The following is a 15,815-nucleotide window of genomic DNA, read 5'->3' as shown; positions in this document are numbered from 1 at the left end:
ATACAGTCATATACATGAATCATGTGACAACAGGGAAGCTTATATCTTCATGTTCAGGTCAGTTTGAATTTCACACTCACATTAATGAGCTGTTATACTTTTGTGGACAGCATGCATCAAATGGGATTGCTGCAGTTCTCCTCAATTAAATCCTCAATTGCCCTCACGGCCGCAGACATTGTAGAATCACTAAATGAGCCAATGTAAGATTGAGTCTTTATACTGGTCTAATGCTCTTATCTGAATTGCTGCGCATTAATTCCTCTGTATGATTAACAGCGGGTACCTGCGTCGGGGAAATTAGTTCATCCAACTCCTCACTGCTGCCGCAGCACGAACAAACCTGTGTGATTATTCTGATTGGAGGAGCATCGGCACACTATTTGTTTCCGCATCACCGACCTTTCCGCCTCACTGTGCACAGTCTGCATGCAGGAAGAGGCATTTCCAGCATAATACTTGCAACACGCACTGAGTTGACTGCAGGGGTAAGCACCCGCACTTCCCCATGTACATTCAAAAAATAATGACATGCATGAACATGAGTTTGAATGGGGGATACTTGAGGCGATACATCTGGTGGAGGATAAGATGGATTTATCGTAGCCGCTCCCTATTTGCTCTGATGAATAAGCCACGCTGCTCACAAAGGGTCATATTAAAGCCCCCAGCTCCATGCCCCCCGTACCATGATGCATCGCCTGTTGTTGTGCCTTGTCTCTCCGCTTCCTCCATGAACTGATAAGTCTTTGGAGCAGCACGGAAAACACCACAGGGTGCGGCATTGTTTTCCACTGGGAAGACAGCGCCAGTGTACAGTATGAATAGACCAGTGAGTCTGAAGCAAACGGTCACTGTTTGTAGTCATTCTTCAGTCGGCTCAGAGTTTGTATCCTGGAGGATGATGGAAAGCTGTCTCTTAACTCAGGCAGTTTGTTTCACTCTCCTCCACTAATTCCAGTCAATAATACATTTAGTACAAATCCTACCTCTGTTAATATCTACAGAGTTTCATCCCAAAAACTAAATATAATTGCAAAAAATCTAATTTGCCTTGATCACGCTGTCATTCAGATATTAATCTGTAACTATTTACTTTCAGTGTGTGCGGTGGTCAGTTTGGATATCACGAGCACAGACGGTTAAATGTCCTTGAGAGAAAAAGCTCCACAACCCAATAAATCACTATCTGTGTAAACAAAGCCACACTCACAGAAATATTTAACCCTAACTTTTAAGATTTATGTAATTTAATTAATAACAAAGTTCCATTTGATTATTTTTTATATTTTGAACATAAACCTACCACATAAACTTTACATGATCCATATGCATCAGTGTAATAAAGCCTATTCATTTGAAATGCATATTCCTCAGGTTTATGTATTCAGTATTAATATAATTTATTGAATTTAAATGCATATTATTCAGGTTATACATTTAGAATACATTAAGTATATTTGTTTGAATTACATAGTAATTAGGTTACCTATTCAAGATGAATAAAGTGTATGTGTTTAAGATACATAACAATTAAGCTTAAATTCAATCAAAATGCATTAGATTTATGTATTTTTATGATTAATATCCATTAATATTTTTCTATTAGGTTACCTATTCAAGATGATTAATGTGTATGTTTTTGAAATACATAACAATTAAGCTTAAATTTAATCATAATGCATTATTTTTATGATTCATATTCAATGGATTTTTTCTATTAGGTTACCTATTCAAGATGATTGTGTATTTGTTTGAAATTCAACAATATCTCAATGATGCATACAATCAGACCACCTTGTTGATTCAACTAATTTATTAACGCTTCTCTTCACACAGACACTGTACTCAGCAGGTAGTGTAGCTCTTCAACCAAGTAATCTACTGCTATAGATGGAACATGAAACATGTTTTGTAATTGCAATAGAACAGAGGCAAGTTAGTATCTGCTCCAACAATGGCAGTAAAGGACCTGCTCTTTTTTCTAGATCTAGAACAAACAAACAAACTACAGGCTCAACAACATTCCTTACATCTGTATCTGCTGGAACGATCGCTGTAATGGGATATGAAAGGACAGAACAAACTCTTCAGGCTCAACAACATTAAACATATAGTAGTAGAACATAGGTCTCTTCCTGTACTTCCTCCTCCCATCACCACCCCACCCCAAAAAAAGAGTCACCTGAACAATTTGAGTTTCAGTGCTCGTACTTTGGCTGAAGGCTTGGACGATTCCAGGTCCATCAGGATCTTCTGGTAAGCTTCGAATGTATACTTCAAGTTTTTTGGATAGCTCAAATTAAGAGCATAGACCAACCCATAAAGCATTATGCATGCATGGTTGATACTTTGGAGGTTGTTGAGAACTTGGACCCCTTCCAGGACCATACCGACATCTGCAAAGAGTCCACCAGGACCATCATGATCATCACCCTCAGCTTGAACGGTGTAGATTGCCATGGTTGTCCCTGCGACATCTGCCTCGGCCTCACTGCATTCGATGTCCTGAAAGATGGAGAGAACAGAGAACAATGAGCTGTGTCACCCTCACCTTTGACCACCAAATTCTAAGCAGCTCATCATTGAGGCCAAGTGCGTGTTAATTTGAAAAAATTCTCTGAAGGCACTGTAGATATAGCGTTCATGAGAATGCGATGGAGTTCAAGGTTACAATGACCTCAAGATCTTTGACTCCCTAAAAGCCTGGAAAACAAAACAAAAAGTCAAGTTATGTATAAATGGAGTTGTACATTCAATGATCATCAACTATTTAAATATGATTAAAAAAAAAGTGGTGTTTGAGCATTGTTGATCACAATGAGGGTTGTGTCAAAGAATCTAGATGCCATTCCTTACCGTGTTTGTGGTAACTGTGCCGTAAAGAATGGCATGTCGTGTCTCATTGCTTAAAATTAATACTCTTACGGTAATCCTTTAATTTAGTGAATATTTAATGGTGCACATGAAACATAAGAGACCAACTTACATGTTCATAGGTTCGTCCTACTCTGAGGCTAAGGTTTTGTGCTTCCTTAAGACGCAAGGATTTCCGGGAAGACAGAAGAGACTGCACTTTATCCAACGAAGCATTTGACCTGCCACAATAAAAATGGAGTCAACAAAACATCCCTTAAAAATATAAAAAATCTGTGAGGTTTATGAAAATATTCAAAGTAACAATACCCAAAAGAGCCAAAGTAGGGTGAAAGGACAGTAGGAAAGAGGCAAACCTACTGCTCCCTCACTCCTACCCTCCACCATCTCTCCTAATCTCCTCTCATAGGGTAAGGTTTACTCCTCCCTCCTATCCAACCCTCTCTCATGCCGTCCTCCCTCTCTCCTAACCTCTTTCTGTTTCCTGTTAGCAAATAGAAGGAACTAATCTCTTCCTATCCTGACCTTCTCTTCCCTAACCCATCAACCCTTGCAAATGCCCCATTCTACTAAATAGAATCAGCCCCAACAGCCAAAACAAAACAAAGTATCCTTACTACTACACTGTTTTATGACTTACCTCTTCACATCCGGCTTTGGCTTTATAGTCTGCCTCAGATCCTCAGCTGCCTTTTGACAGAAAAAACAATAATTATCCCATTATTTCTCTCCACAGATATCAGCCCTAAATACAATACAAGGTATGGTAAAGGATGAAGACAGGAATTGCATTATCTTTGTAAACCTCATTGTTGAAAAAATTGAGAAGTAACAATTTCGCCCTACTTTTACACCTTTTTAAAATCCCATGCTTTATGTATGTGTGAAGTTACACTGTGATAGGAGGTAACACACAATAAAGCTATATGTGTGAAGTGTGTGGGAGACAGAGAGAGAGAGAGAGACAGACCGAGAGGGAGAAGACCTAGGGGAAGAGAGAAAAGGAAGGACGGAGAGACAGAGAGAAGAAGGAGACATAGGGAGATAGTCAGACACAGAAAGGGGGAGGGAGACAGAAAAGAGAGAGTAGGGGGAGACAGACAAAGTGTGGTAGGATAAAGAGAGGGGGGGGGGGGGGGGGGAGAGAGACAAGTCGATCAATCTTGTGTTGGTTAGAGTTCCAGTCAACATGTCCACTTACTTGCAATAACATCAAGGACGAAAAGAAGGCTTCCCTCTCCCCGATGTTCTTCAGGCGTTGGAGCTCATAAGCTGAGAGTCCACAACATGCATCCTGTTGACCCCACACACACACACACACACACACACGAGAGTTAAGATGATCAGAATCAAGAATTAAAACCGAACTAACATAATCTGAAAGGCATTTCTTACTAAATAACATTTCCAAAACGGGTGTCAATTACATAACTGCTGCTTTATGAGAACTATCAAGTTTCTGTGTACTCACCTTCGTGTTTGGGGCAGAATTGTTGCTGGCAGATGGGAGACGCTTAGGTGCCAGGACCCGTCTCTTCACCTCAGGCCCCTCCGGACCATTTGGATTTACTTCCTACAAGTGACAGCACTACCACCATTGCCTTGAGGGAATTTCTTACTCAAAACAAACAACCCATTGGACCCAATGACGAACTACTGGTGGTCAAGGTCAATGTGACCTAATGCCCATCCCATTCTCATGAACACCACATGTTATCAGGCGCACCTAGAGGGAAATTAATTACATCTGGCACAAAGGACAGAAAGATGACATACTTACCACGTATTCTTTGACCAATGTGTCCAGGTCTTCACAGAGGTAGATGCTGAGACATCTCAAAACGCAATCACGCCTCACGTTGATGTCTTGATTCTGAAACAAACATTGCATGATTCCATGCTGGTCAGTGTCAGATACACACTAACACGCATGTCAAGCCACTAACATTTCCCTCCTTGACCATCCTGAACTCAACTGGTTTCACTACACTCCATTAAAGCAAAATGTAATTTCAATAAGTTCTCAATAAACAACCAGTCCGGCCCTTGACTTGTACACATTTTTTAATTTTGGCCCATGGCGTATGAGGTTGACACCCCTGGGTTAGACCAAAAAAATACTTACATTCTCCATCTTTGCCATCATGGCTCCGATTTTTTCCCCTGCAGCTCCCCCTTTAGTGTTGAAAACCCTGATCAGGTCGCCGGTCAGGCGGTCCAGTTCCCTCAAAAATGTTAAGGTCAGTGGTACAGTTGTCAGCCGCATAAACTCCAAGTTGATCTGTAAAAGACAACAGAGACAGGACACAGACTTAAACAGGGGCAGCTGTTGCTCAGTTGGTAAAGGGGTCAATCATAGACCGAAGGTCAGAGGTTCAAATCCCGGCTCTGACTGTCCACATGTCAAAGGGTCCTGGAGCAAAGCTAGAGCACTGCACAGCAGCCTGCTACCGCCATTGAATTGTTAACTGGGTGAATGAGAGAAAGCCATTGTAAAGCACTTAGGTTTGGGTTGGGCTCGACGCTAAGCTTTTTTCCAATTACCAATTACCACATGTGTGACAATGTGTGACATTGAATACACAAGTTACTAAACTTCAGATTCACACTTGCCTCAATGACGTCAAAGAGTGCTGGCCATTTATTGAAAAACTCTGGAATCTTTGGCTCCTGGAGAACCTCCTGTCTCCTGAGGGAGAATGTACGCTGCATCTTTTCCTTGATGAGGGCCTCATCCCTTTTCTTCTTTTTTACCTGAAATGGAATGAAACGTCATTGTCATTATACAGTAAAGATACTTGTATAACGAGATATGATGAGAAACTCTCAGCAATGGTACACAATACAATTGGAAACAGAAGTATTAACAATATGAATAGGGAGTAAGAATATTTTCCAAACTGAGCGTAATAGATAAAGAAAAATGAACTGTGCAAAGTAACCACAAAACAGCTTAAGTGTCCAGTGCTGTGCAAAATGAACTGTTGGGCTGCTTGAGCTGAGCTGGACAGGAAGTATAGTGCAAAAAACATGACGGGTTAAAAGCTCTTATACTGGCCATGCCGTGAACATGGTGTAATCATGGATAGGTAAGATATGTATTGCACATTATACCTCCATCAGTAGAGCCACCCTTTCCATCTCCAAACTGTGTATTGTTTCACCACTAGGGATGTTCGGACAGAAATTTACATCTCCCTTCCTGGGCTTCTTGATGTTGGCTGCTGGAGACTGCTGGCCACTTCGCTTGTTTTTCAGAGAGTTGATGGCAACCTCGGGGTGTCCAGCTCGGCTGAGGAGAAGAACAATGATATTTTTTCAGCACCTTTCACTGACGATCAAAAATTGCTTCACAATTTAAACACAATGGGCTCTATTTTAGTTTTGTCCTTAGCGCCATGTCTTTCATACATTTATGCTGGTGCAAAGTGGCACAAGACCTTAAATGCAAGACTTCTAATCTGTCGGACTGGCATTTACTATCTTGCTCCACCCTCTGCTGGCACAAATATAAAGCATAAGCCTTGGTACTTAGGACAGCAACAAAAAAAGAACCCATTAAATAAAACACAAACCTCAGCTTGGTGCGGAAGTTCATCATTTTTATCTTCAGGTAATGCTTCCAGCCACAGTATCCAGTTCGTGTTGCTTTTTCCAGTAAACATGGATGTGACTGTATCAGAGCCTTTGCCACTTCCTCTAATTGCTCATCCCTTGGGTAAGCTGTGTGCTTTATTATTTCCTCAGCTAGGCCTTCAAGGATATCTGAGCGTACTTTCGGCGTAGGACACAGAACAGTTCCCTGTGCCTTGAACTCATCATTTCCTTTCTGGAGCATAATCTCAGCACAGGATGAGAAGGCGACAAAGGGTCTAGGCCAGGGGCAGGACCGGGTCTCAGGCGATGACAAGATGATGGTATCATTGCTGGAGTGGGAGTCTGAATCATTTGGTTCTTGTGATGAAGAGCTGGCTTTGGAAGGAGTACCTGGGATTGTGCAGCAGGCATCTTCCGTGAGTGGAGCGGACCTGGTTGTCTCACAAAGCATGTACACCACTTTCAAAGTCCCTTTATCTTCAAGTTCTGATGTTGACAAGAGATTCATGAACTGATTATCCATGTCTTTGTCTTTGTACTGAAGTCTGAACTTCTCAGTCACTTCAAAGAAAGTCTTGATTTTAAGAGCCAAGTCCTCCACAGTTCTTGGTATTCCGGATTCAATGGAGAGTTTTCTTGCATCCTCTTCACCTCCAAAGAGGACTCTGAAGGTTACTCGTGCTGCCATCCTGCTTTGCTAATCTAAGGTGGATACAGAAATACAGAGTAGACAGGTATTAGTCTTGTTATTCAAATATTCAATCACTCAGGCAGAATACATGGTCAGGACACAGTCATTGCCTAGATGTGATGAGGCTAGGACAGCGAGGAGGGTAACAAAGGAAGTTAGTAAAGAGGAGACTAGGAGAGAATAGGAGAGTGAGAAGGTCAGTAGAGAGTGGAGACTAGGAGAGTGAGAAGGTCAGTAGAGTGGAGACTAGGAGAGTGAGAAGGTCAGTAGAGAGTGGAGACTAGGAGAGTGAGAAGGTCAGTAGAGAGCAGACATGAGTACAGAGAAGTACCCACAAAGTTTATGTGGTGGACTAAAACCAAATTTGTTACTGAAGATTTTTACACGGCACTGTAAATTAACTAAATCAAACCTGTAATGACGATGTGTCTCTTCAGGGTCACCATACGTCTGGATCCGACTGTGTAGGCCACAAGTGGACAGTAATCCGTAAGCTCCTCAAGCTGAACAAGGGCAACCTCTCTTCCTGGTGACAATGTCAACTGGAACGCCCCAAAATGGTGCTGATACCAAGCAAAGTATAAACGAACTATGAAGCTCAACTCATCTCTCACTATACATATTTGTATGATCTCTGCAAATTCAGGCATTCCAGCCGTTGACCCACATGCCAAAAACATCCCATTTCTGTAATTGATCCCTTTAGTGGTGACATTCTTTGTGAGATTCACTTGACTGATGTCTGGATACTTCAGTCTGAGAGCCAATACAACCTCCTCATTCAAAACATCAACTGGGACTATGGAGACATTTGTAACTTCCACATTTGATGCACTGAGACTGGATGAATGCAAGTGATAACTGATCAATTGCTGGTGTTTGCTTGCCAGAGTAAGTGCAATATTCCTGAAATTATTTGTGTGTCGAGCTACTTGTTTAAAAAAACTGTGTTTGGCCTCAAACCTTATAGTCCATACACCCACAAGAGGCCCAAAGCACCTGATCAAGTGTGGGTAATGCTCGATATAATGGTGTTTAGGTTTCAGCGTCACACCTGGGATAAGCTCAAGCAACCTGTGTCTGTGCTCAGACACTTTGACATCAAGGTACGCAATGGTCTCGTGCGTGTGAACAGGTGCCACAACCAACTCTACGATTTCCTTCAGGTCTAGTATCACTTGCCAAGCCAGCTCACCCTCTGGTATAAGGTCCCCTATGAGAAATGGAAGGAAACGTATGAGGCACCAATTTTCATGGGAGTTGCCACCTATCGTTTTCCTACTGGAATAGGCAAGTGGTATGATGTGAGGCCGATTTTTTTTGTCACTCCACTTATAAGGAAATTTGAGTATACGCGTGTTAAGAGAATCCAAACTGAAGAACTTCTTCGAGATCAGAATGCTCAAACACAGTGCTAGTTCAAATGGGACAATGCCCTCAAACAAATCGTGTACTATATCTGGGGGGTAGCCTGTGCCGACGTGAAAATGTTGAAGATGTTCAGTTAAAGGGCAAGCTCTCTTCACTCCAAAGCAATTCTTTTGAGTATCCTGTGCAATCTTCAGATGTGCTTCATGTATTTCTTTGGTTCGTAGACAAAAAGCACCTGAATGAACATCCTTTGACTGTATTTCTACTTTCTGAGCAGTACAAAATCGGCAAATATATTGCCCAGAAAAGCTCTCTATGAAACCAGCCAAACCGTGGGCGCCCAAATTATCAGCAATTACACTATGCACTGTTCCTTTGACAAAAGATCCAAGCTTTGGAATGAACACACCATGCTCTTCTAGTGTAACAAGATCATGTAAAAGTGGCTCCAAAATTTTTTCATATCCATATGCCTTTACATCGTCACTCTTACACAAAACTGCCAAATAAATTGAGGTGAGTGCTGAGTGAGAGCCTGGTGCCAAGTTATTCAGAATCCAATATACACTACACAACTTGTGCTTCTTTCGTGACGTGCCCAAAGGATTACACAATTCAAAGTCATCAATGTATAAGGTTAAACAAAGTTTTAAATCATCACTTGAGAGGAACAGGTTTTCCTTGAAGTACACACCATCTCTTATGGAGCGATACTGCTGGTTTTCAGGCTGGTCAGTGTTACTGCTCTGTGTTCTGTGGGTATCAATAACTCTATTCAACACTTCAGTAGAATCAAGTATCTGCTGCAACGATCGCAGTAATGGGATATATTGAAAGGACCTGCAATTTTTTTGATCTAGAACAAACTCTACAGGCTCCACAACATTAAACACTTTTTTTAAGTATTCTTTTCTCTTATACGCTGTAGAAAGTGCACCACCTTTCCCCAGTGCATTAACCAAAGGATTCGATTTACATAGTAAATCAGCTAATTCATTAACAACAACACCATCAACCTCAATGTCTTTGTTTTTGAAAAAATCTGAGAGCCTGCTCCTAGTTATCGGCACAGACACTGTACTCAGCAGGTAGTGTAGCTCTTCAACCAAGTCATCTACTGCTATAGATGGAACATGAAAAATGTTCTCTAATTTCAATAGAACAGAGGCAAGTTTTTTTTCTACTACTTCAGGAAGGTCCTCTGAATAATCAATATCAGTATCTGCATCGGACTGACTATCATCTATGTTTGCAGAAGATGTGGGCCTATCATCAGGACTAGCAGACTGAACAGTGACCTTAACTACACCTGCCTTAAAATCTGATAGACTGTGGGGATTATGTTTACGATTTTTATGTGACTTAAAAGTACCATATACATGTGTCTGAAATGCACATCCCTCAAACATACAAGTTACATTTTCATACTGTCTAAGATGTTGATAAGTATGACTAAAGTAATCTTTCTCAGTTGAAAGTTCTTCACAACCACACGTCTGACATTTGAATGTAGTTGACTGAGCAACTGCTGTTTCTAGCTTTCTGTGTTCTCGATATATGTGAGTCAAAAGTTTCTTCCAGGTTGTGAATGTGCAAGGACACTCTACATAAATACAGGGATATTTGCATGTGCGGGCATGGTGGAAATGTCTTAGTCTGAAGTGTTTTATTAACTCATACCTTGAGGATAATATAGTGTCACACAATCTGCATGGCCACATAACACAGCACCTGTGAATGAATACAAAGAACAATAAGTCAGTTACAGCATGTTATTAACAACCAAAAAACAAGTTCCACATGGCTACAAAAACATCCGTTTTCAAAGTGCATGTATAATCTACAGCACTACTGAAAAACCCACAAACCCAACCTTCTACAAGATCAGAAATTTTAGGCCATTTGTATTTTCTGTTATCAATGAATTTATCCTTTTGACTCAATTTTAGCTTTGATATCTTAAACAATTTTGTGTGAAGGGGGGGAGCGAGGGAGGCGGCAGCGGCGGGGGTTTAGAGCATAGACATCTTATAGATAGACGGAGCATTGGCTGCTGGGACGCGAGAAATACGGCCAACATCTTGGAGTGGTAATGATTTAACATTACCGTACAATTGGTATAATTAGTATTGAATAATAAAACACGCCAAACCATGTGGCCTTTATCATAGCTACACGTATGACAAAAAAACACATGAAAATCAGTGGTATTCAGTGAGGTATGATTAATTAAATGCGCTGACAGTTCATTGCTCCAGCCAAACGGATTACACTGAGTGGAGCGGATGACCACTCCAAAATGGCGGCCCCGCGTCTCGTCAGCGCCAGTAGGCGGTAGCATTCGATGCTCCGTCTATCGTATACGATGTATATGGTTTAGAGCAGGGGTATTCAACTAAAATTTAAAGAGGTCCAGTTTGAGAAAATTTCTTGAAGCAAAGGTCCGGAAGATCATAATTTCTAACTATTTAGTGTGATATATATTTAAGTAGCCTAGTAGTTGTATCAGCAACTGCATGTACTCAATACCTGACTTTCAAATCAAATGAATTCAGTACGATTCAAAAACTTTTTGACAATATTTATTATCATGTAACATAGAACTGAACATATATGTATTGCAGGAGTATATCATTAACTAAATAAAAGTAGGACTGCATTTCGAAATAAATAATAAATAAATAATAAATAAAAATGTGCAAATAAAGTGCTTAACTTCAGAAAAATAAAATAAAGGAAGCAAAAGCTTGAAATTCCCTTTTTCTGTTTCACAAATTGACTTAACAGTCTCAACCAATTTCACAGATGATAACAATTGAACAGTTTTAGAATGACTGACTTCCGCTTTTAATAGGGCTACTTTCCTCAGAGCTGAGAAAGCTGTCTCTGAGACCATTTGGAGCCAGAAAGTGGAAGGGTCAGTTCTTGCAAACTGCTCTTGCAGGGCCACATCTGCTTGGAGATCAACCAATTGCATCTGGAGAAGCCCAGCGTTCACCCATTTAAAGTGCTGTGTGACTTCCTTTGAGAACCCCCTGACATCTGTGATGAGAAATGGGTTCTGAATGAACATGGTGAGCGGCTGTCCAAAGCTGAAGCTGTCAAAACGGTTGCTAAAGTTAACAATCAGCTTATCAATAAAGCCAACAAACGCAGACACATCTCTCTGTCCCTGAACCTGTTCCTGAACTGCTGGGAAGTGTGCACAGTCTCCCTGCAGGTCTTCCTTGAACACCTCAAGTTTCCTCTGAAAGGAGCGGACAGCTGTCATCAGTTCACAAATTGAATTGTCCTTGCCCTGTAGCCTCAAATTCAGTTCCTTCAGATGCGAAGTGATATCAACCAAAAATGCCACATTATCCATCTGTTTCTCATTTTCTAAAAAGAGAGAAAACTGTGTTGCCTTCTTCTTCTGCGCTCTAACACCCTGCCTTTACTGAGCCATCTCACATTATTGTGCAGCAAAAGGTCATCAGCATCGGCATCAACTTCTCTAAGGAATTCCCTTAGCATGCGATGCTGGTAGGAAGAGGATGCCCTGAGAAAATTGATCATTTTCATCATTGTGTTCATCACCTCAGCATGTTCATCTGACAGGGAGGCGCAGAGGACAGATTGGTGAATAATACAATGGTAACCTATGAGCTCAGGATTGTCCTCTTTCAGTCTTGCTACAGCTCCTTTCTCTCTCCCTATCATTGCAGGGGCTCCATCTGTGGTAATTGAAACCACTTGTTGTGGATGTATCCCTCTCTTTTTTAACATTTCCTTAACAGCCAGGTAGATGTCTTCACCTCTTGTACTGGTCTGAAGGGGAGTGAAACCTAACAGGTCTTCACAGAACGCTTTCTGGTCGGTGCTGAAAAACCTGACATACCAACAGCTGAGCACTGTCACACACGTCAATGGACTCATCCACGGCTAAGCCTACACACGGTGCCTTCTTCATGGCTTCATCTAGCTTGGTTAGAACATCCTCAGTTAATAGTTCACTTCTCTTTGTGGCAGATGAGGCTGACATGGGTATTTGCTTTATTTTATCACAAACCTGTTGTTGTTGTTTTCCGTCAAAAGTGTTTCGGCAACTGCACTCATGCATTCTTTGATAACCCCTCCATCAGTAAATGGCTTTTTGTGTTGACCCAAAATCCAAGCAACTCTGAGGGAACACTCATGAGCACGTTGTTGGGCAGTGAATGAGTGGCTCAGGATCCTGGTGGACTGGACATATTGGGCTCTGAGACCACTTATTTTCTGTGATCTCACTTCAGATTTAGGTGGGTATGTTTGTTCAAAACCTTTATGTTTTGTCTCATAATGGCGTTTCACATTGGCACTTTTAATAAGTGCCACAGTCTCTGAACATATGAGACACACTGGTTTAGTGCTCCCAGTGGGAAGAATGAACAGAAATGAGTCTGTCCATTCCGGATTGAATGCTCTATTTTCGCTGTCCACTTTTCATTTTTTGGAGAGCGACATGTGTATCTTATGTTTTCTCCGGCTCACTCCTGTTTCTCTCCTTCTTTCCGGCTCACTCCTGTTTTTTTTTCTTTTCTCCGTCTCACTTCTGCTTCTTTCCTTTTCTCCCTCTCACTCCTGCTTCTCTCCTTCTCTCCGTCTCACTCCTGCTTCTTTACTTTTCTCCGTCTCACTCCTGCTTCTTCACTTTTCTCCGTCTCACTCCTGCTTCTTTACATTTCTCCGTCTCACTCCTGTGTCTTTCCTTTTCTCCGTCTCACTCCTGTGTCTCTCCTTCTCTCCGTCTCACTCCTGCTTCTTTACTTTTCTCCGTCTCACTCCTGCTTCTTTCCTTCTCTCCGACTCACTCCTTTGTTTCTCTCTACCTGTACCGCTATCTTTCCTTTTCTTTCTACCGTATTTTGTGTCTTACTTGCCTCTAACTCTGTCATCTGTCTGCAGCGTCGCAATGTTTACCGCCGTGAATGCACAGACTTGATTGGCTGAGTAGTATCACATGGGATGGCTTTACTCGCATGCAATTGGTCAATGCGCTTCCTCATCCGCTAAACCACTACCGTAATAACTACAAAAGCTGCGCCTGTTAGAAAAAACGGAAGCTCCGCTAAACCACTACCGTAATGACTACAAAAGCTGGCTGTAGGTCCGGGTCCGTATGGGACGGCTTCTGGGTCCGGACCCGGACCGCGGTCCGCCAGTTAGTGACCCCTGGTTTAGAGGGTTCTAGACCAGACCGGATTGCTTCTGGTGTGAACGACATAATCGGTTAATATGTGCCCCGAAAGGAAAATGGCGGCGCTTCGCGGCTATTCGCTTCCACGTCCGGTGTGTCCCTGCCATTCAGATACCCGAAAAGTTTTGAATGAAATATATTTCAATTCGCCAATCATTGATCATTTTTCCTACTCCACATCGTGGATGAATAATACATCCATGCTCCGCATACAGCACGAAGTTTAGTGAATTGCTAGCTACGTTAGCTAGCGAGTGCCAGCACATGAGGTAAATTAGTAGGCCTCAAGATAAAACTGCTTACAGTCATCACGAATTCCGCAGATTTGATCATTAGTGAATTGATATTATATGTAATACGGTAAAAACTGCACGAATAATACACAGATTGATGTAAGAATACAAAGGATGACTCGGATTACTCACCATTACACCTGAGCTGGGAAGATGGCGTCCAGTGGAAAACGAGGGTGTCATTTCCTGTTCCGCTTCACTTACCGGTAGCCTTAATTGTATGCGCACCAATCCCATACATTTTAAGTAAAAGAATCGTGTTTGTTTCACAGCTTTGATTATTTAAACCATTTTATTATGTATCAAAGTAATTACATTTAATATATTTTAGAATTGACAGAATTACACAGATTATAATTAATTTCAATACATACATTTAAAAAATATTTAATTTAAATAAAATCTAATAGATGTATATGCATAAATATAAACTCTACCATGATTCATTTCTGTGAGTGCAATAATTCTGCAACTGTGGCTCAACGTGGGCTCAGTTGTGGGCTATGAGGAGCTTTTAAAGATTCATCATTAACATGCCCAGGGACGCTTTGACACCGTGTAGATTTTTCTTCCATCTCATGGAGGAGGAGCAGTGGCGTGGTGGTTTTCTTTGTCCCGAGACGTATCATTAGTATCAGGGTTTTAAATGTGAGTGGTTTGAAGAGTTTGTGTGTATGTGTATGACTGCATTAGAGAACATCAGACATGGATGCATTTTTAGCTTAAGGAGATACATTTCTGGACAGCCATCTGGACTTTTTGGTGCTGTATGTGAACCCCAGGCTATTTCTAATGGTGGATAGATATAAAACTGGGCAAACCAGTGCGTTCTCTATAGCAAACAAATACAATATCAGCTGTGTTGCTCAGATAGTGTCCTGCATATAGCCTCCTACCACGTCACCTATTTACGTCACATTTCATGACGCTGACTGTCACATCATCAAGTCGAACCGCGTCAGTTAATCAGACGTGCATTGCATTTGGATCCTTTGAGTCCGTGTTCCACCGAACAGCCCAGCACCTGCACAGCTGTCAGCACCTGTGCCCACACAGCAGCCTCTCACCACAGAATCCTAATAAAGTAAAGTCCTCGCTCCTCAACAACTGTCACACTCCCTGAGGATGACAGTTTCTGCCAGGGCAGAGCAGAAACTCTGTGGCAGGAACAACACAGTGTTTTATACAGTCGTCTGGAGATACAAATAGATTAAAGGAATAAAAATAAACAAAGACGTCCACAGGTTAAAAGAAACATCTGCTCATGAGATGAATTGTTAAAGAGGACGAATTGAGGAAAAAGGCGTCACGAAACAATTTAATCAAGCATGAAAAGGTGACTAAAGATTTGACTGAACTCTCCAACCTAATCTCCTCAAGTTCTTTATTCTGAAGCGCAGTTCACTGTTACCTTTAGTCTTCAGTTTACTTTGAAAACAACAGACAGGCTTCATCTGATGATCACGATCTGTGCAAGTCATTTGCTGTCAAAAGGTCTGTGATGTAGCATGGGGCGGACGCTTTGAAAGTAATTACTTGTGTTTTTTTTTATAATTCACTTCTATAAATAACAGGGACCCGGTGAAGCATCAGTAGAGTCACGACAGAGTCCCTTTCTCTCTTTTAGGCCGGTAAACTCTGAGCAGCTGCCTGAGCAGAACGGTTTCTTAATAAGACAAGATTACAGTATGGATGCTTAAATGCAGTTGTTAGCAGAGGACATCTCTAATCTGTGTTACATTACAAAGCTGAAATGAAAATCACTGGAAGG

At 41.5% G+C, this 15,815-nt stretch overlaps 3 protein-coding genes across 11 annotated transcripts in view; 1 reads left to right on the top strand and 2 right to left on the bottom strand.

The window, feature by feature from the left end:
• The window catches only part of trim44 (tripartite motif containing 44), a 56,884-nt gene that overhangs the window by 33,468 nt on the left and 7,601 nt on the right, over window positions 1-15,815 (top strand). The gene's annotated exons all lie outside the window — the stretch shown is intronic.
• Window positions 1,799-14,460, bottom strand: LOC128443878 (uncharacterized). Of its 6 annotated transcripts, none has more exons than XM_053426073.1 (10): window positions 13,435-13,469; window positions 10,217-10,267; window positions 5,491-5,631; window positions 5,003-5,158; window positions 4,658-4,750; window positions 4,349-4,450; window positions 4,079-4,171; window positions 3,518-3,567; window positions 2,990-3,098; window positions 1,799-2,508 (listed from the first exon to the last, which is right to left on the bottom strand). In XM_053426073.1, exons 3-10 carry the CDS (start codon window positions 5,587-5,589, stop codon window positions 2,182-2,184), a joined length of 1,029 nt encoding a protein of 342 aa, XP_053282048.1. In that variant the 5' UTR covers window positions 5,590-5,631; window positions 10,217-10,267; window positions 13,435-13,469; the 3' UTR covers window positions 1,799-2,181. The 6 variants fall into 6 exon arrangements, with proteins under 6 accessions (XP_053282048.1, XP_053282049.1, XP_053282045.1 ...); XM_053426074.1 differs by lacking the exon at window positions 13,435-13,469 and adding an exon at window positions 13,046-13,315; XM_053426070.1 differs by lacking the exons at window positions 10,217-10,267; window positions 13,435-13,469 and adding exons at window positions 5,992-6,169; window positions 6,453-6,702.
• Window positions 6,745-10,210, bottom strand: LOC128443877 (uncharacterized). 2 transcript variants are annotated; one of them, XM_053426069.1, is made up of 3 exons: window positions 8,220-10,210; window positions 7,578-7,728; window positions 6,745-7,176 (listed from the first exon to the last, which is right to left on the bottom strand). In XM_053426069.1, the coding sequence occupies exons 1-2, from the start codon at window positions 9,943-9,945 to the stop codon at window positions 7,664-7,666; spliced, it is 1,791 nt and encodes a 596-aa protein (XP_053282044.1). In that variant the 5' UTR covers window positions 9,946-10,210; the 3' UTR covers window positions 6,745-7,176; window positions 7,578-7,663. The 2 variants fall into 2 exon arrangements, with proteins under 2 accessions (XP_053282044.1, XP_053282043.1); XM_053426068.1 differs by having other exon boundaries at window positions 7,578-10,209.

Source organism: Pleuronectes platessa, chromosome 7, assembly GCF_947347685.1.
Source record: "Pleuronectes platessa chromosome 7, fPlePla1.1, whole genome shotgun sequence".
NCBI lineage: Eukaryota > Metazoa > Chordata > Actinopteri > Pleuronectiformes > Pleuronectidae > Pleuronectes > Pleuronectes platessa.
Note: the sequence above shows the minus strand (reverse complement) of the source record. Positions and strands in the feature narration are given on the sequence as shown.

Bases quoted from the DNA above. Each gene is read 5' to 3' on its own strand.
- LOC128443878 (XM_053426070.1), bottom strand. From the start codon at position 6,478: ATGATGAACTTCCGCACCAAGCTGAG. The intron at 4,751-5,002 runs GTAAGTATTTTT...TGTTTGTTTCAG, and splicing joins TGATGGCAAAGATGGAGAAT to AATCAAGACATCAACGTGAG. The intron at 3,568-4,078 runs GTAAGTGGACAT...TTCTGTCAAAAG, and splicing joins CGTCCTTGATGTTATTGCAA to GCAGCTGAGGATCTGAGGCA.
- LOC128443877 (XM_053426068.1), bottom strand. From the start codon at position 9,945: ATGTTTGAGGGATGTGCATTTCAGACACATGTATATGGTACTTTTAAG.